The 15,953-nt window shown below is 35.6% G+C and overlaps 1 protein-coding gene across 1 annotated transcript in view; it reads right to left on the reverse strand.

Moving 5' to 3' along the window:
- LOC114646187 (coiled-coil domain-containing protein 34-like) overlaps positions 1-15,953 on the reverse strand; it is a 42,748-nt gene that overhangs the window by 3,188 nt on the left and 23,607 nt on the right. The window contains exons 5-6 of the mRNA XM_028794219.2: positions 11,577-11,735; positions 10,926-11,067 (exon numbers count right to left, since the gene is read on the reverse strand). Coding sequence (XP_028650052.2) covers positions 10,926-11,067; positions 11,577-11,735 — 301 coding nt within the window. The remainder of the gene's footprint in view (positions 1-10,925; positions 11,068-11,576; positions 11,736-15,953) is intronic.

The following is a 15,953-nucleotide window of genomic DNA, read 5'->3' on the forward strand; positions in this document are numbered from 1 at the left end:
GCGGTTAAAGGATTAAAGACCATTGCACCTTTACAATTCATGTAAAACTAGTTAACGTCCACCTTGCATATCGAGTTCAATGCATTTGTGCAGAGTTTGCTGGCAAATTATAGTGAAGAGTATGAGTCAACTGCCACAAGGCTTTTAGTTATTACACTACACTGCTTATCAAGATATCATTTGTCTGAGCCCCTAAAAGATGCTTTGAGAGGTTAGTTTTGCTGAGAAAGAATGAAGGGCATATGAAGCTACCAAACACACGGGTGGTTTACTGAATCATATCAAGGACTACAATGTTCTTTTGTTGCTGTTGTGAATACCTGGATATTGATAAAAATAGACATACAATTTTAAAAGGTTTAAAAAAAATTAGCTAATATTCTTCTAAACCAATTAACTTGATAATTCATGAAACTTGCCAAAAGCATTTTTTCCACTTATAGCCAAAACTGACAAATGTTTCACCACATCCTCCATCTCGATTTATGAGATCAATTTAATTCCATTACAACAGCACACATCTGTTTGATGGTTACCGTGCCACTTAATTTATTTTTATAGTCTAGCTTATAATTTTAATTAAATTTTGCTCTACAAGCCATGGTTTTAAAGTGGTCTATAGCTATTAATCACTTAAAGGCAAGAGAGAAGTACAGGTTCATGAGAGCAGTACAGATTCAAGACAGTAGGTTAACTTTTTCTTTAAAGGGATAAGAAAACACTAAATCATCTCAAATGGTGATGCATTTATTCTCCTGGTGTAATTCTTGCTTAGATAAAACATAAAAAAAAACAATTCATGATATATACCTCAGTTTTGGGCTCGCAATATGATAAATATTTGTCAACATTGTCGTAATTAACAAGTAAACCACTGCTAACAAAAAAGATGTTGATCTGGCTTGGGAATTAATGACATTTCTTACAGCATCACCAGTCAGTGCTGTCTGTGGTTGGCACGTACATAGGAGATTGTCTCTTAAGTGCAGCGCCATAGCACTGCCATTCCCAATTTAAGGTAGGATGCAAAAACAACTACCTTTGTGACTGAAACCAAACAGTTGTCATGTTTGGGGTTTTGACTGCTTGTATCAAGCTCAGAACACATCAGCATTGTTATGCCACCTAATAATCATGCTATCTAGTGAGGTGCATTCTGATGTTTTTGAAACTGATTTGAATAATTTGGTTCACTTAATTAAAATAATCAAAGTTATTAAAAAGGTATAAAAAGCCAGTGTATACATTAGCATGTGTGTTCTGATAGCTAGTTCTACAGAAAATATTACCATGTACACTAAGGATGATAAAGTAGATTTTTTGGAGCCGGGGAATAAAGCTGAAGCAAGATATCTTCGGGATTTTTGAAGCAACATTTCCTGGAAATTATTAGAGCAAAGGATAAGAACAAAAATAGCTACTCAAGCACATGATTGCCCATCACTAGTATAAAGAAAACAAAAAAAACAAGAAACACCATGTCAAATATCGTGAGGACAGAATTCTGACCTTTGTACAAAACTGAACCACGTCAGTAGCAATCAATTATTTATTAAACGGGTAAAACAAAAATATGCAGCTTCTCCCAGGAAATTTTGTTAGACAATGGGCCTCAGTTATAGTGCTGATGGTTAATTGTTAGTATCAGAAGTACTAATTAATTAACTAAGTTTTTTTCTGTACACAATATTTATAGGTTTCTTTACCCTGGCTAATATTATTGGTAGTGTGGTGTAGTGATTAAGGCTTTAGATCAGTGTTTCCCAATTTCAGTCCTGGGGACTCCGAGTGGTTGCAGGATTTTGTTCCAACCAGCTTCTGTTTTAATTGGACTCCTGGGCTAATTAAGTGATGTGTGATTTCCCAAGTTCTGTGTTTTGGGAACAATATAGAAATTAGAAAACTAAGTTTGGTAAAAATATTATATTATATATATATATATATATATATATATATATATATATATATATATATATATATTAAAATGTACCAAGCACTTATATGGGAATAATGTATATTTATCTTTTTAACAATATTTTCATTTTGATTTTCATTCTACTTTTCTAGGTGTTCTAATTGTTTAATTAATCCATTATTTACTAATGAGTGGGTCAGTTGCTAAAGTACTTGCAGCCTTTGATTATTCAGTGTTGTTTGCCAGTGTGTCTGCTCTGCTCATTTTTAATTCTCATTATTAAGATACAACAAAGGGGAAAATCTGCACAGAGAAAGGGCAAAATATAATGAAATCAACAAAAGAGTTAAGCATTTAAATCTATAGCAAAAGCAGAAATATTTCTAAATGTCTTATAAATGTAAAAATCATGCTGCTGTGCTTTTCTGAATGTAGAATAAAAGAAAAGTAATACCAGCTAATTAAATGAGATCAGTTGTTATCGATTATTATCACTGATTGTGAATGTGGTTGGAACAAAAACCTGCAGCCACAGTGGGTCCCCAGGACCGAGGATGGGAAACACTGAGATAGACCTAGGACTTCAAACCCTGAGTTTGTGGGTTCAAATCCTGCTATTGACACTATGTGACCATGAGCAAGTCTGCCTGCACTCCAATAGGAAAACCAAAAGAAATGTAACCAAATGCATCCCATATGTTGCAAGTCCCCTTAAATAAAAGCCTCAGTCAAATAATAAGTAATAATAATATTACCAGGTCACTGGAGCTACCTACTTTTGAACATACTATAGACAATTGTCAATGAATAAAACATTCCCTGCCATTGATCAATTCTAATGACTTGGTTTTTGTTGATGGTCATTGCAAAGCACTACTTTACAGGTAAATGTATTTTTTTGAATTTAAACGAGCAACCATTAGAAATAGGAAATTTGAATATATATTATCATTAGTATTAGACGTTTACAATTTTCATTTGTTTACGTCATCTACTCAAATACAATATTTCTTTTAATGCTTTTCGTCAGTGGCATGTTGTCACCTTTAAAGCCCACAGAGGCAAATGTATAAGCAAAGCACTGTCTGATGTGGACATTATGCCAGTATTTTATGTGTTACAATGATGTATTAACGTATAAAGCAAGGAGTGCAGAGCAGTAGCTTGGGCATCACAACACAGTTTCTGTGGCTTTCCCATTAAAAATTCATAATCCAAGACTGGTGCTGGGGTATTGCATGATTTAAGCGCCACAATCAAAGAGGTCCCCTCTGGGGTTACTAGCAGAGTGTCTGGGGTCTGCAGGTAGAGGAAGCATAATAGATAACCATAATGACAGCCAGTATGCTAAAGACACTGCTAGAACATATGTAAGAGTGCCAATAATCAAAAGCAAAAATTGAGAAGAGCCGGCTCACTTTGAGCACAAATACAAAGAATTTCGGAGAGGAGCATACCTGTTCAAAGTAAGCAGACATGCATGTAAATGTAAACAATATCAGCAGTTTCAAAATTCATACACACAAATGTATATTACAATGTAGTGGCTTATGGGGGACTTGTTAAGTTTAAACTGAGGCTGTTAGTTCAGAAGTGTTCTCAGGATTTGTATGTAACATGGTCTTAATCAAAGAGCAGAAAGTGGTGGGGGGCTTCTTTTGGGGTTTCTTACACATTCACGTAATAGTGTATCACTGATCAGGGGATATGTTGTATATGATGGACAAAAGAATCAGGGTCTTATGACTACAATCGTGTATATAATTTAGAAAATTATCAAGGGCTTAAGCCTCTTAATTCCTCCTAATGCTACTGCATCGCTCCTGGCTAGGCTTGAACAGGATCCACCTCTCTTTTGCTTTTAACAAAGCAGCACCTATTCACAGCTACATCACCTAGAACCAGCACTCATGGTTTATAGTGTGCATGCTAACCATTAACCTTTACATGTTCCTTGAACTTCACCAAACGTTTTCCTACATTTAAAACATGACTTTAGATGCTGAACGTGATCACATTTCTTGTTTCCTGTCCAGGACAACACTTCTTCAGTTGTTTGCCCACCCTATTGGTTATTGCTGCTGTTCAGCCCGTGAATCACTTCTGCTCCATCCTAAGTTTACATAAAGCATATTCTCTACACAACAGAGAGCATATACACTAGCATAAATATCAGCAAATAAAAACACAGAGGTTGGCTAATTCTCTTGTTGTGTGTAACGTCACCAAATTTCAATCAAATCCGTCAAAGCATTACTGAGATTTTGGGGTATTTAATTTTCCAACTTTGGGTTACCCTTAAATATTAACATATCGAAATGTCCTTTCTTAGCGGAAACACACTGCCCTAGATGTATTATCCTGACAGATGTTAAAGCCGCCATGTTCTCAAAGTAAAGTCAGTTCTGTTTTGGATTTCAACCTGAACACAACTCAAAAAAATACCCATTTGCAGACAGGACATATTATACGGGTGGCTGCCCCAAACCTTTGATGTCTCTTGACTATCTTTATTACTACAACATATCATATATTTTATTTTGTACAAAAATTGGAGCCACAAAAAAAAATTGACAGCATTCAAAAATGCAAAGCTAATATTTTTCCTAGTCATACCATTGTCTTTAAATAGATTCAAATACTTATACTGTAGTGACTTACAAAAGCACCCTTAAATAATTTTGTTTTGATGTATAACAGATCACAGAAGCTTGTTTTTAAATATTTTAATCATAACTTAATGATTTAAACTGAACCTGTATGCTTGAACCATTTTAACTTAATAAAAAGAAAACCCCGAGCCAAATGAAGTTAAAAGCTTTCAGCCTCTGTTCCACAAGACCACCCAAAATTTTAAGGCGAGCTTATGATAGCATGATTGGTCATGCAAACATTTAATTTTTAACACATTTCTTCCTCTCAGGAACAATGTGTATTGATTTAGCATATTCGATTCAAACAAACATTGTACTGTAAAATGAAAGTAAAGTTCTAGTCAGTACCATACATGAACACTGTGAAAACAAATCCAAATGTTTGTACAATTAGGTATTTATGTGTTGCAGAACAGGACATTTTAAAAATATATGCATTATAAATCAAACAATACAATGTTTTCTAACATTCTTTACATATATAGGCGATTCTTCACAAGGCAGCCGATTTAGTTTCTGGCTGCTAAGACCAAAACAAAGACACAAATGAAAAAAGCTAAAGTTCTACCATCAGGTATCTCTTATTAAAAAATTAAACAACATCAATACTGTGCCGTCTGGTGAGACACAATGAAACTTTCATGCTGGGTTACACTAAAGATAACACACTTAAAGCAATTTATGTTTACACTTTATGTCTGACCTCATAGTTTATATGAGAAATAGTAATAGTGCTGGCTTCATTTAGCAATTTTATACAACTGTGGCATGGTATAATATCTGGTTTGTTTCCATTGTACAAAAGTGTAGACAACATACCACAGATCTGTTTCCAATCAAAAAGAGGAGTGCTGGCAGCTGCTGACAGCATCAAACAAATACCATGAAAATACATTTACTGTATGCCAGAGTTCAGCAGGCAAAGCAAAGTATATTCACACATGTGGGTCATTTCCCTTTCACTTCCTTATTTTTCAGTTTTTCAAACTTATCTTTAAAACTTTAAAAAAGTGCAGGTCAAGTGACCTAGAAACAACTGCAAGCATATCTGAATGGCAAATGAAGACTAAATTATTTTAATTACAGAAGATGAAAACAAGCAATGAAATCTACTTTTAACATCATAGCAGCAGTTTACAAGATTAGAGAAAAAAGCCTTGCTGAAAGGTTTTATAGTTATTCAATATTATGTTATTTACTTAAATGGGCAAAATGCCATGTACATGTATATTTTTGACACATTCTTTAGCTTCAAACAGAAGATAGAACAAAGGGGTAGCTCTGCATACATCACATAATAGAACCTAAACAGATACAGATTGTCAGACAGCAGGCTTACTATTGACTCTCATTAGATTAATGATTTAGAAAACACCTGAACAGTATATTTCTAAACTATTTTTCAAGATGAATTTTATTTGCATTGTTGAGTCTCTAGTCAATTACATAATTTCTGACAAGTCTTTTACTCTTTTTTTTTTATATACTAAAGATATCATCATTCTACATGGATAAAAAAATTGACTCATTTAGCAAAAAAGTTAGGTAGGTCTTTAAGATGCACAGTAAACAAACCACTATTTTTTATGGTGATTCTGTAAAATAATTCAGATAGATCAGGAATACACATTATTTTTGAAAATGGACAGTGTTCCACAATTCTGGGTCTGAAACCTGGCCTGGTCATGCTCTGTATGTGTGTGATTTTCCTACTACATCCTACAATCATCTAGTAAGGTTACCCTACTACAACTTGGTCCTGCATGAGGTAGTTTTAGTGTAAGCATTAGGCTATTGTAATTTACTTCTCCATCCATTCCCCATTCTTACTTACAGCCAATAATATCATATTAAACAGAAACAATTTAGAGATAAGGTTTAACATAAATCTAGTAATACACTGGGACACATCATCAGTGATGTTACCGGTGGTTAATAGGTGATTCAATTCTTTAAACATCAGATAGCCTCGCCCAGGTGACCCAGCCAGGGCTGATCAGCCCCAACTTGTGTCCCAGCAGTGTTAGTCCCCGGGTCATTCCTCCTTATCCAGAGCCATTTGGAGGCTTTCTGTGCAGTCTCTAAGGCTACCCTGATAGCTCTGCTCCTTACTACCCTTGTGATACCAAGCAGTATGTTAAGCTTTGCAGAGCAAATGGCCAATGAATCCTCAACACCTGACTTCGATTGGGTCACACCATGCTCCCCATTCTTTCCTGCAGCATTCTTGCGTCAACTCCTCATACTTACTCTTTTTCCTCATTAGGAAGTTTTTCTAGGGTACTGTCAGTTCCATCATGACAACCTAGCATAAAGCTTATGACAGTAGGACCATGTTTGGCCTCAACACTGTTGTTACTTTGGTGTCTGGGAACTTGAGTTTTCTCCCCAAGTCAACTTTTAGCTGCTAATCTGAAGGAGATATATAGTAAGTAGGCCTCCTGGCATTCTCTCCTCTGAGTGCAGATTTTCTCCTGCTTTAACAATTAGTGACTTGCCTGAACACTGATTTTTAATGTTGTCAATAGCCAAGTAGATGCATTCTGCTACCACTTTTAACACTTAAAGTGTCAGCGATAGTGCCCCTCTGCCAGGGATGATGGACAGCTACTGAGGATGTGCTACCACAAGATAATTTTTAATTTTTGTGTTCTTACATTATCGTTAAAGAATCATGAGGTTCCATGTACTGTACTTCAACATTTTTTCCCCCCAAATTGCTTAACACTACATCAATGGATACTTCATCACAAAGAGGTCACTGCTGTAGCCTTTATTTAGGAATACAGCTTAAATCTTATCATATTTTATAGAAGTCAAATCTGAGGAATATTAATCTCATTACATTACGCCATCCATTAGTTCCCTTTAATTAAAGGGTGGCTGGAATTAATAAGTGTCAGGTAGTAAACCAGCTTAGAAAGGACACCTGTAGCAGTTTAACTGGTATCCAACAAATGGGTTGAAATTTAAATACAAAGCAAAGCTTGCATTCATAAACAGATACACAGTACAGAAGGAGACTGGGAATATCACTGCTGCACAACAAGAGAGAAAACAAAAACACTAAATGTAACATATACTATAACTGATACAACAACTAGAGAGAAAAAAACAAAACACTAAATGTAATACTGTATATACTAATTGATACGTAGTTACAGCTATTTTTCCCATGGTATAAACCTGTATGGAAATGTACTGCCAAGCTTCAGAAAACATTTGATACTTAAAAACAGACAAGATCCAGTTAAAACAGTTGGCCACAGCTTTAAGAAACTCCTATAAGTGCAAATTTAAATACATTTCTTGCACTTCTAATTTTGAACACAAAATTTTTTTAAAAAAGTAGCCAACTGAGACATGTTATATATAAATGTGTTCATTAAAAGTTGTGTATATTGACATTTCAACCAATTAAGAGATGCCCTAGTGTGACTGCTGCTAGCAATATGCTGTCTTATGATGATTAATGGGTGGTGGGCACTTTAGCTTCCAAAAGACTGACCTCCACGTAGCATAAATACGTATCAAGAGACCGATTTTACCATTTCTTTATTAAAATCCAGTCTTTTTAGTTTCTTAATGTTCTGCAATGCCAAACAGTAGAGAGCCATACCACTTTTCCTACATTAAATGAAAAAATGTAAAAGGCTTTGGCCCTCTAACACAAATATTAAACATCATATACTGTAATCATAAGATGCTAAAGACAAATAAGACAAATGAAGAAAATAGTCTGTAGCAATAGGAAGCACATATCTGAAATGATCTGCCTAGCATTGCAAAGCATACTCCACCAGTCAAAGCATTTCTTTATAAGCTCTGCTAATTAGGTTCTTCATATTACAGAAATGTCTTCAAGTTATTTTTCATTACTGTGTCAATCAGATTTTTAGATGTTGTTAACCCTTTTACATTTTTTTTTTGTCTTTTTGGCTGTGGCACTTCGTTCAACTACTGCCTTCACTAAAATCCTATATCTAATCATGGAATGAGTTATTAGAATAGCTGGAAATATTTAGCATCAACAATGACACACTTAAAGCATCAGAAAATTATATTATATTACAGCTATAGATTTCAACATGTTCCATATTTTGTGGGATACATTGGAGAGAGAAATTGGCAAGCTGACCTAGGTTAATTGGATATTAACTTTGTTTATTCTTTATTATTATTATTTATTTTACATTAGCCTTATACCTTTAACCAAGGAAACACGGCAGATAAGAGAAAAGTATAACTGTTAAAATACATTCAATACACTTGGAGTACAGGCGGGATAAGTGATAAGTTCTGGGTTACACAGAAACTGAACTGGCAATTTTCTTGTTTAAAGTTGATGGATTTAAACAATAAACCATATTACTTGATATTCTAAAAGCAGTGAACATTACAGAGGTTTATTTTCTCCAAGAAGGCGGTTTGCTTGATTTTTTTTCTCCTCTCCTGTGTTGTCGGCTGGATCAATTTTCTGTTAGTGGAATTGTTCGTTAGCATGATTTCTATTACATTTTACGTTTGTAATTGACAAAATTGCTATTGCTTTAAATGGTACGTAATTACATTTTTAAAACATACACAAATACATTGCCATTCATAATGTTTGGGACAAAGACACATTTTACCTTGATTTACCCCTCTGCTCCACAGTTTAAAATTATAAATCAAATAATTCAGATGTGATTAAAGTGCACATTAAAGTACAGTTTAAAATTATAAATCAAATGATTCAGATGTGATTAAAGTGCACATTGCAGACTTTAATTTAAGTGTATATACACATACACACCATATAGAAATAACACTTTTTATGCATGGTCCCCCCATTTCAAGGCACCATAATATTTGGGACAAAGCAATGAGAGGTACATTAAAGTATTCATATTTAGTGCTTTGTTGCATATCCTTTGCATGTAGTGACTTATTGAAGTCTGTGATTCATTGATATCACCAGGTGCTGAGGGGCTTCTCTGGTGATGTTCTGCCAAGCCTCTAATGTAGCCATCATCAGCTCCTGCTTGTTCCCTTATGTTTTCTTGTCAGCATATGGAATGCATGCTTAATTGGATTTAAATAGGATGACTGGATTGACCATTCAAGAATTTTCCATTTTTTAACTTTGAAAAACTCCTGTCTTGCCTCAGCAGTATGTTTGGGATCATTATCTTGTTGGAGGCTGAAGCACCATCAAATGAATTTGTAGGCATTTACTGGAACTTGGGCGGGTCAGATGTTTCTATATACATCAGAATTCATTGTGCAACTGTCGTCTGCAGTTACATCATGAATGAAGATAAGTATGCCAGTATCTGTGGCAGCCACACATGCCAAAGCCATAACATCTCCACCACCATGTTTAACAGATGAAGTTACATGTTTTGGATCTTGGGCAGTTCCTTTTCGTCTCCACACACTGCTCTTTCCATAACTCTGATACAGGTTCATCTTTGTCTTGTTTGCCCACAAGACTCTTTTCTGTAATTCTGCAGGCTTTTTAAGTACTTTTTTGCCAACTGTAATCTGGCTGTTCTGTTTTTGCAGTTAACTAGTGGTCTGCATCTTTCAGTGTGGCCTCTGTATTTCTGTTCATGAAGTCATCTGTAGATAGTAGTCTCTGACACAAACACATCTGCCTCCTGAAGACTGTTTCTGACCTGTCAGACATGGGGCTTTTTCTTTACCATAGTGAGGATTCTTCTGTCATCAGCAGTGGCGGTCTTCTTTGGTCATACCAGTCCCCTTGAGATTACTAAGCTCACCAGTGTGTTCTCTTTTTAATGATATCTCAGAAAGATGATTTAAGTAATCAAGGTTTTACCAATGTCTCTAATGGTTTCATTTTTGTTTTTTAGCATCATAATGTCTTCTTTGACTTTCATTGGCAGAGCTCTTGTCCTCATTTTGAACAATGGCAACTACAGACCCAAAGGGTAGAAGCAAGCCGATGTGTCTTATACCTGCACTAAAGAAGCAATGAAATATACCTGAATCACCAAACATACCAATTGTCTTGGGTAGGGGGTGGAATAATGTAGAAAAAATATTGTGATTTCTACATGTTGTGATGGAAATGTATGCAGCCACCTTTAATGTGCACTTTATTCATGTCTCAATTGTTTCATTTGTAATTTTAAACTGAGCAGAGGGGTAAATCACGTAAAAATGTGTCTTTCTCCCGAACATTATGGAGGTCACTGTATATGCAGTATTTTGTATTACTGTCTAGCATTCACTAGGCGCTCTAAGCACATTGAGCCAGTCCTCATAAAATAGTGAGATTAATAAACTGAACTGAATATATATATTCAAAAAAAAAATGCAACAGCCCCCCACCCCTTAGCCTGAAGTACCTGTGGGTTTTCCATTGGAGTATCCACAAGGGCTTGATGCAGGGCGTGGTTTGTCCTTGGCACTTCTCAACCATTCCTTGAATTTTTTATCTGCCATCTCTCTCCTTTCTTTTAATTCTGCTTCCCTTTTTGCTGCTTCTTCCTACAATTATAAACATCAAATAAAAACACAGTCTTATTTGTTTTTGCTTTCACACTGATGGGAGCACATGGATTGTAGTATGTTTGGCTGGAGTCATTTTTAATGCTTGAAGCATGGGGTCAGGTTTGCAGTAAGTGTTTGCTATGCTGGCTGTTGTTGAGAGTCCAAAAGTGAATTTCAGTTGGGCTTTGCAAAATGTTTCTGGAATTACAAACCCTATTGTGTATGTGTGAATATCTTTTTTCTTTTTTTATATATGCATGCAAGTACATTCATGAATGTGATCAAAAACAAAGTATTAGAGTATTATATGAAATCTGGAATTTAACACCTGGAATTGCACAAACTTGGCAAGTTGGGACATCCTGCCATAAATCATACTGTTTTGACACAGAGGTAGACACAATATAAATAATATATATCACTTTTACTAATAAAGATCAGGTTTTATTTAATATTAACCAGTAAGCATTATTTTCTGTTACAGTCTTCAATACAATACTAAATACCTTATCTCTTTGCTTTTTATCAATTTCTTCTTCCTTCTTTTTTTCAAGCCACAAATGATATTTTTCTCTTGCCCTTTCATCACATCGCCTCTTCTCTATCTCTTTTGCAGATATTTCCTCCAACATTTTAGTACGCTGTCTCTCTCTTTCTAATTTTTCCTTCAACAAAAACAGCAGAGCAGTGAATTTTAATTGCATCCTTCCACATATCAATCTGAAGCAGAAAAACAGCTAGAGTGTTCTAATTGCAAAGTATTCAGGATATGAGGCTTACAACTGCTAATAAATATTTACATCAGAGAAAAGGGTCTCAGAAAAAGTTATAAATCAAAGGTTAAGGTGTTAAAAACAAAAGCTGAACTCTCTTAAATCGATCAGAAAACCAATCCATTTCTTAGTATAAGATGTTTGTCAAAAAATATGTATAGCTTTACACCTTAGCAGTTTTTGTACATACATGTGTTGTATAAACCCTTAAAGGAATATTCTATCCAAAAATGACATTTTTATATGGTACTTACCCCCTTGCAGTATGTACTGGTTACCAAGAAAAACTTATAATCTCATGTTTTTGTAGAAAATGTGGTGAGATTTTGATAGACTGGGGACCCAATAGTAACTAACCAATGGTAACCGAACAAAGGCAAATGAAGTGAAAAAACATCCATGAAAAAAAAAAAAAAAAAAACAATTCTCACATAACTCCTGTCACATTATCCACATGTCCATTATCCATTATCCATTCACATGCGCAAAATGTTTAAACAGCATGCATTTTTTGCTGAAGTATTATTAATACCTGAGGTCATAAATATATTTTTAAAATCCACCTATCCCCGTAATTTATTGGTGAAGAATCCTTTCTTCACTTCAAACGCCAAGTATTATTGGAATATGCCTTTCCTGTTTATCTTGTAATCTGAGTTTTCTGGAAGTAATGATAATGGACATGCGGATAATGCAACACAAGGTATGTCAGAATTTGAAAAAAAAATTTTCCATGGACATTTTTTACATTGTTTACCACGATCTAATGTTGGTCACAGAATACTTGCAAACCACCTGTTCCAAGCAATTCACTTGGAAACAGTGCTCAGTTTTAAACTAACTGTACCATTTTAATGTATAAACATTTTTAAGTTGAAGCTCTAAACTAATGAAAGTGTACAGAGAATTAACAGCCTGAACAAATATTAAAGAAGAAGCTCTGTTCATACTAGTAAATTCTAATTGCTGCTCACTTCATGACTACAAATCATAACTAAGTATAAGCTAAAGACATTTTGCCTAGAATTTAATTTCAGAATTTAAACAAGAGTACCAGTAACTAATCCATCAATTTAAAATTGAGTTTTCAGCATTAAATTATTATACATTAAAAAAGTAAATATTATTTGGCATCCTAAATTTAATATTACTGATGGCGGATGAGCAGAAACCAAAGGGGGCACTTGACGTCACTTCAAATAAAATCTGCTATAAAATCAAAAATATTAACTTGATAAAAACTTTGTTAAAAGTAACAATTTTTCCATTCAATATGTCCACAGATTAAAAAACTGCAGATATGCCAGTTCAAGTTGACTTTACCAAACACACCTTTTCCATATCATATCAATTCTCATCTTGTGCACCCCTAGGTTTAGTTTTTTTTTCAGGTTATGTTGTTGTTCTCAATACAGTACATTGTGATCAAACTTCTACGACTTCCATATTATAATCATATTTGTGCAAGCTGCTTGACAATGCCACTACTCAGAACTTCACATGTTATCACCCTCAAACAAGTTTTTTCTTTTACCTCATGTCTTCATTAAACTACGAGTGAATCAAAGTAGAATAATGTATTTATTACAATGCTATGTAAAGAACTTCTACTCTGACATATTAATTAAGGATTCATAGAAAAAAAAAATTCGGAAGCCATTAAAAAGTAATCCTGGTAATGCTGTGGCTCGTATGTCTACATCTCATTGAGGACTTTTTTAAAAGGTAAGTCATTTGAATCAGGTCTAGTCATGTTAATCATGTATTTGAAATGTTAATTGATGTTAGGCAAACTCTGTCAAATCTAGAAATAACGAGATCTGCAGGGACCACCCGAATATCATCACTCTTGTCAGAGATGCACATGTCCAACTGCCACAGAGACTGACAGATCATGACATAAAAGGAGTACCTCCCAAAACTAAAAATAATTTATTAAAGGATGCTGTCTTATAGTCGCATAAAAGCTAAGGTATAAGTACCTCAAAATGAAAACTGCTGAGTACAACTGTCCATCCAAAACAAAATCTGTATCTATATCCTCCGTATTTAAAACTTGTGTATGAAGGTTTTTGCCGATAGCTTTTGAACTAAATAACCTGCTGCAAGATACTTAAAAATGTGTACTCTTTTTCAATATTTTATAAGGTTTCTAAGAAAGCAACAAGTGAGGCTTATCACACATTAATGCAGTTTCCAAGTCTCTGCCAAAATTGTGAATTATCCTTTCAGGCTAAGCACAGCAGCTAATCCGACTGCACAAAATGAACAGGGAATATTGGACCAGTTCCCCAGTACCAAAGTCTGTTGATAGATACCTAAATCATAGCAACCAACTTGCTAAAATGACCTTCTGACACCACTAGCAACACAAAAGTACTACTCTTAAAATGTGCATACAGCAAATATCCTCACTGTCATTTCTTAGCAAAATAAGTCTGGACCTGCTTTGCATGAATATAAAAATAACTTTACTTCTACTGTTAAGAAACTTACATCGCATGCTTATTTTTTCTAAATCATTGTTTAATCATATACTATAATGTTAATGAGAGTTAATGCATCCCATAAAGACCAAAAAGGAGAGGGGTAGACAACTGAACTTATACTGTAGTTTGCAAGATTATTTCTTTTTACTTGTTCTCTCCTGAACAATCCTTACTTCTGTTTGAACCTCACTCCTTCATAAAAAGTCCTTCCGTTCGTTGTTTACATTTCAGACTCTTGTGTCTTCTTTTCTTTACCAACGAAGACATCACTTCAATACATTTACAGGGAGAAAACCAGTTCTCGAAGTGGGCTGGTATGCACACCGAAAGCAATGCTTTAAGATGTCTCCAAACCATAGCACTGGCTGTTATTTTGTTCCAAGCTAAGAGAACAACGTGATTCACTGTTACAATTTTATTGTTTAGCTATGGCTTAGACAAAAAAAAAAAAATGTACTCCATTGGGCCTTTGAGCAAGGCCCTTAACCTGCGATTGCTCCATCCTGGGTATGACGTTAATCTGCATCTAGCCCTGCATGTAGGCCCTTCAACCTGCAGGGAAAAACCTGGGGGTTGGTGGCAGAATTGGCCACCATAAAAAAACATCTGAACTAGTGTGGTGCTGAGGTGTCACCTGTTGCATGGCTGCACTCGATTCCTAATCTGGGATCCTGAGTTGGTTTGTCAAGTGTGGGTGCGGCAATGCGTTGTATCAGCTGTGGCAGATGGCTGGGGGCTCATGCCCAGCCCCAGAGAGTGGAGGGACCAGGAGAGGAGCAATATCTCCCCTGGAACATGACAGGGTGGTGGTTGGGGCCATGGGAACAGAGCTTGGAAGCTCAACCCTGTGGGGGCGTGTGGCCGACGCAACAGGGAGACTGGACATTTGCTAAGCCCTGGACAGCAGCACTTCCACCACATCAGGAACTGCTGCCAGAACAGGAACTAGGTACACCCAGAGTGCTTCCGGATGCCCCTGCAACACTTCCGCCACACCAGGAAGTGCTGCAGGAAGGTCATCAGGGAGCACCTAGAGCACATCCGGGTGAACTATAAAAGGGGCTGCCTCACTCCATTCAGGGAGCCGGAGTCAAGAGGCAGAGGACAGAACTTGCGAGCAGAGAAGTGAGGGCAGCAGAACAGAAGAAGTAAAGAAAAGGACTGAGGTATATTTGTGGTGACTTGTGCACTGTGTGCTGTGCTGAAGTGGAAAAGAAGAAAATAAGAAAGCATGGATTTGTGTTAGTGTGCCTCTTGTGTCTGTCTGTGTCAGGTTAAGCGGTGATATAGCGCCTTCTATTGTCACACAGCGAGTGCTCCTAACCTCTCCTCTTCTCTCTCTTGAACGTAACGTAAAGTAAAGCTTCAGTGAATAACTTCATTAAATAAAGAATAGTAAATGTATAATAATAGTAATAATAATAGAAATAATAGTAAAAACTCCTCAAAGTTCCATTATCCTAACTAATTACCCTTTTCAATTAAAAAGAATACAGTTTCCTGTAAAATTGTGTTTTGCAGTGACCTTCAACAAAAGCCAAGGCCAGTCTCTAGGATAAGTAAGAATTAATCAAAGGCAGAAATGTTTTAGTTGAGTTGTTTGCAGCATATTCAAGAGTAA

The sequence above is a fragment of the Erpetoichthys calabaricus genome, chromosome 2 (assembly GCF_900747795.2).
Source record: "Erpetoichthys calabaricus chromosome 2, fErpCal1.3, whole genome shotgun sequence".
In the NCBI taxonomy this organism is placed as follows: Eukaryota; Metazoa; Chordata; class Cladistia; order Polypteriformes; family Polypteridae; genus Erpetoichthys; species Erpetoichthys calabaricus.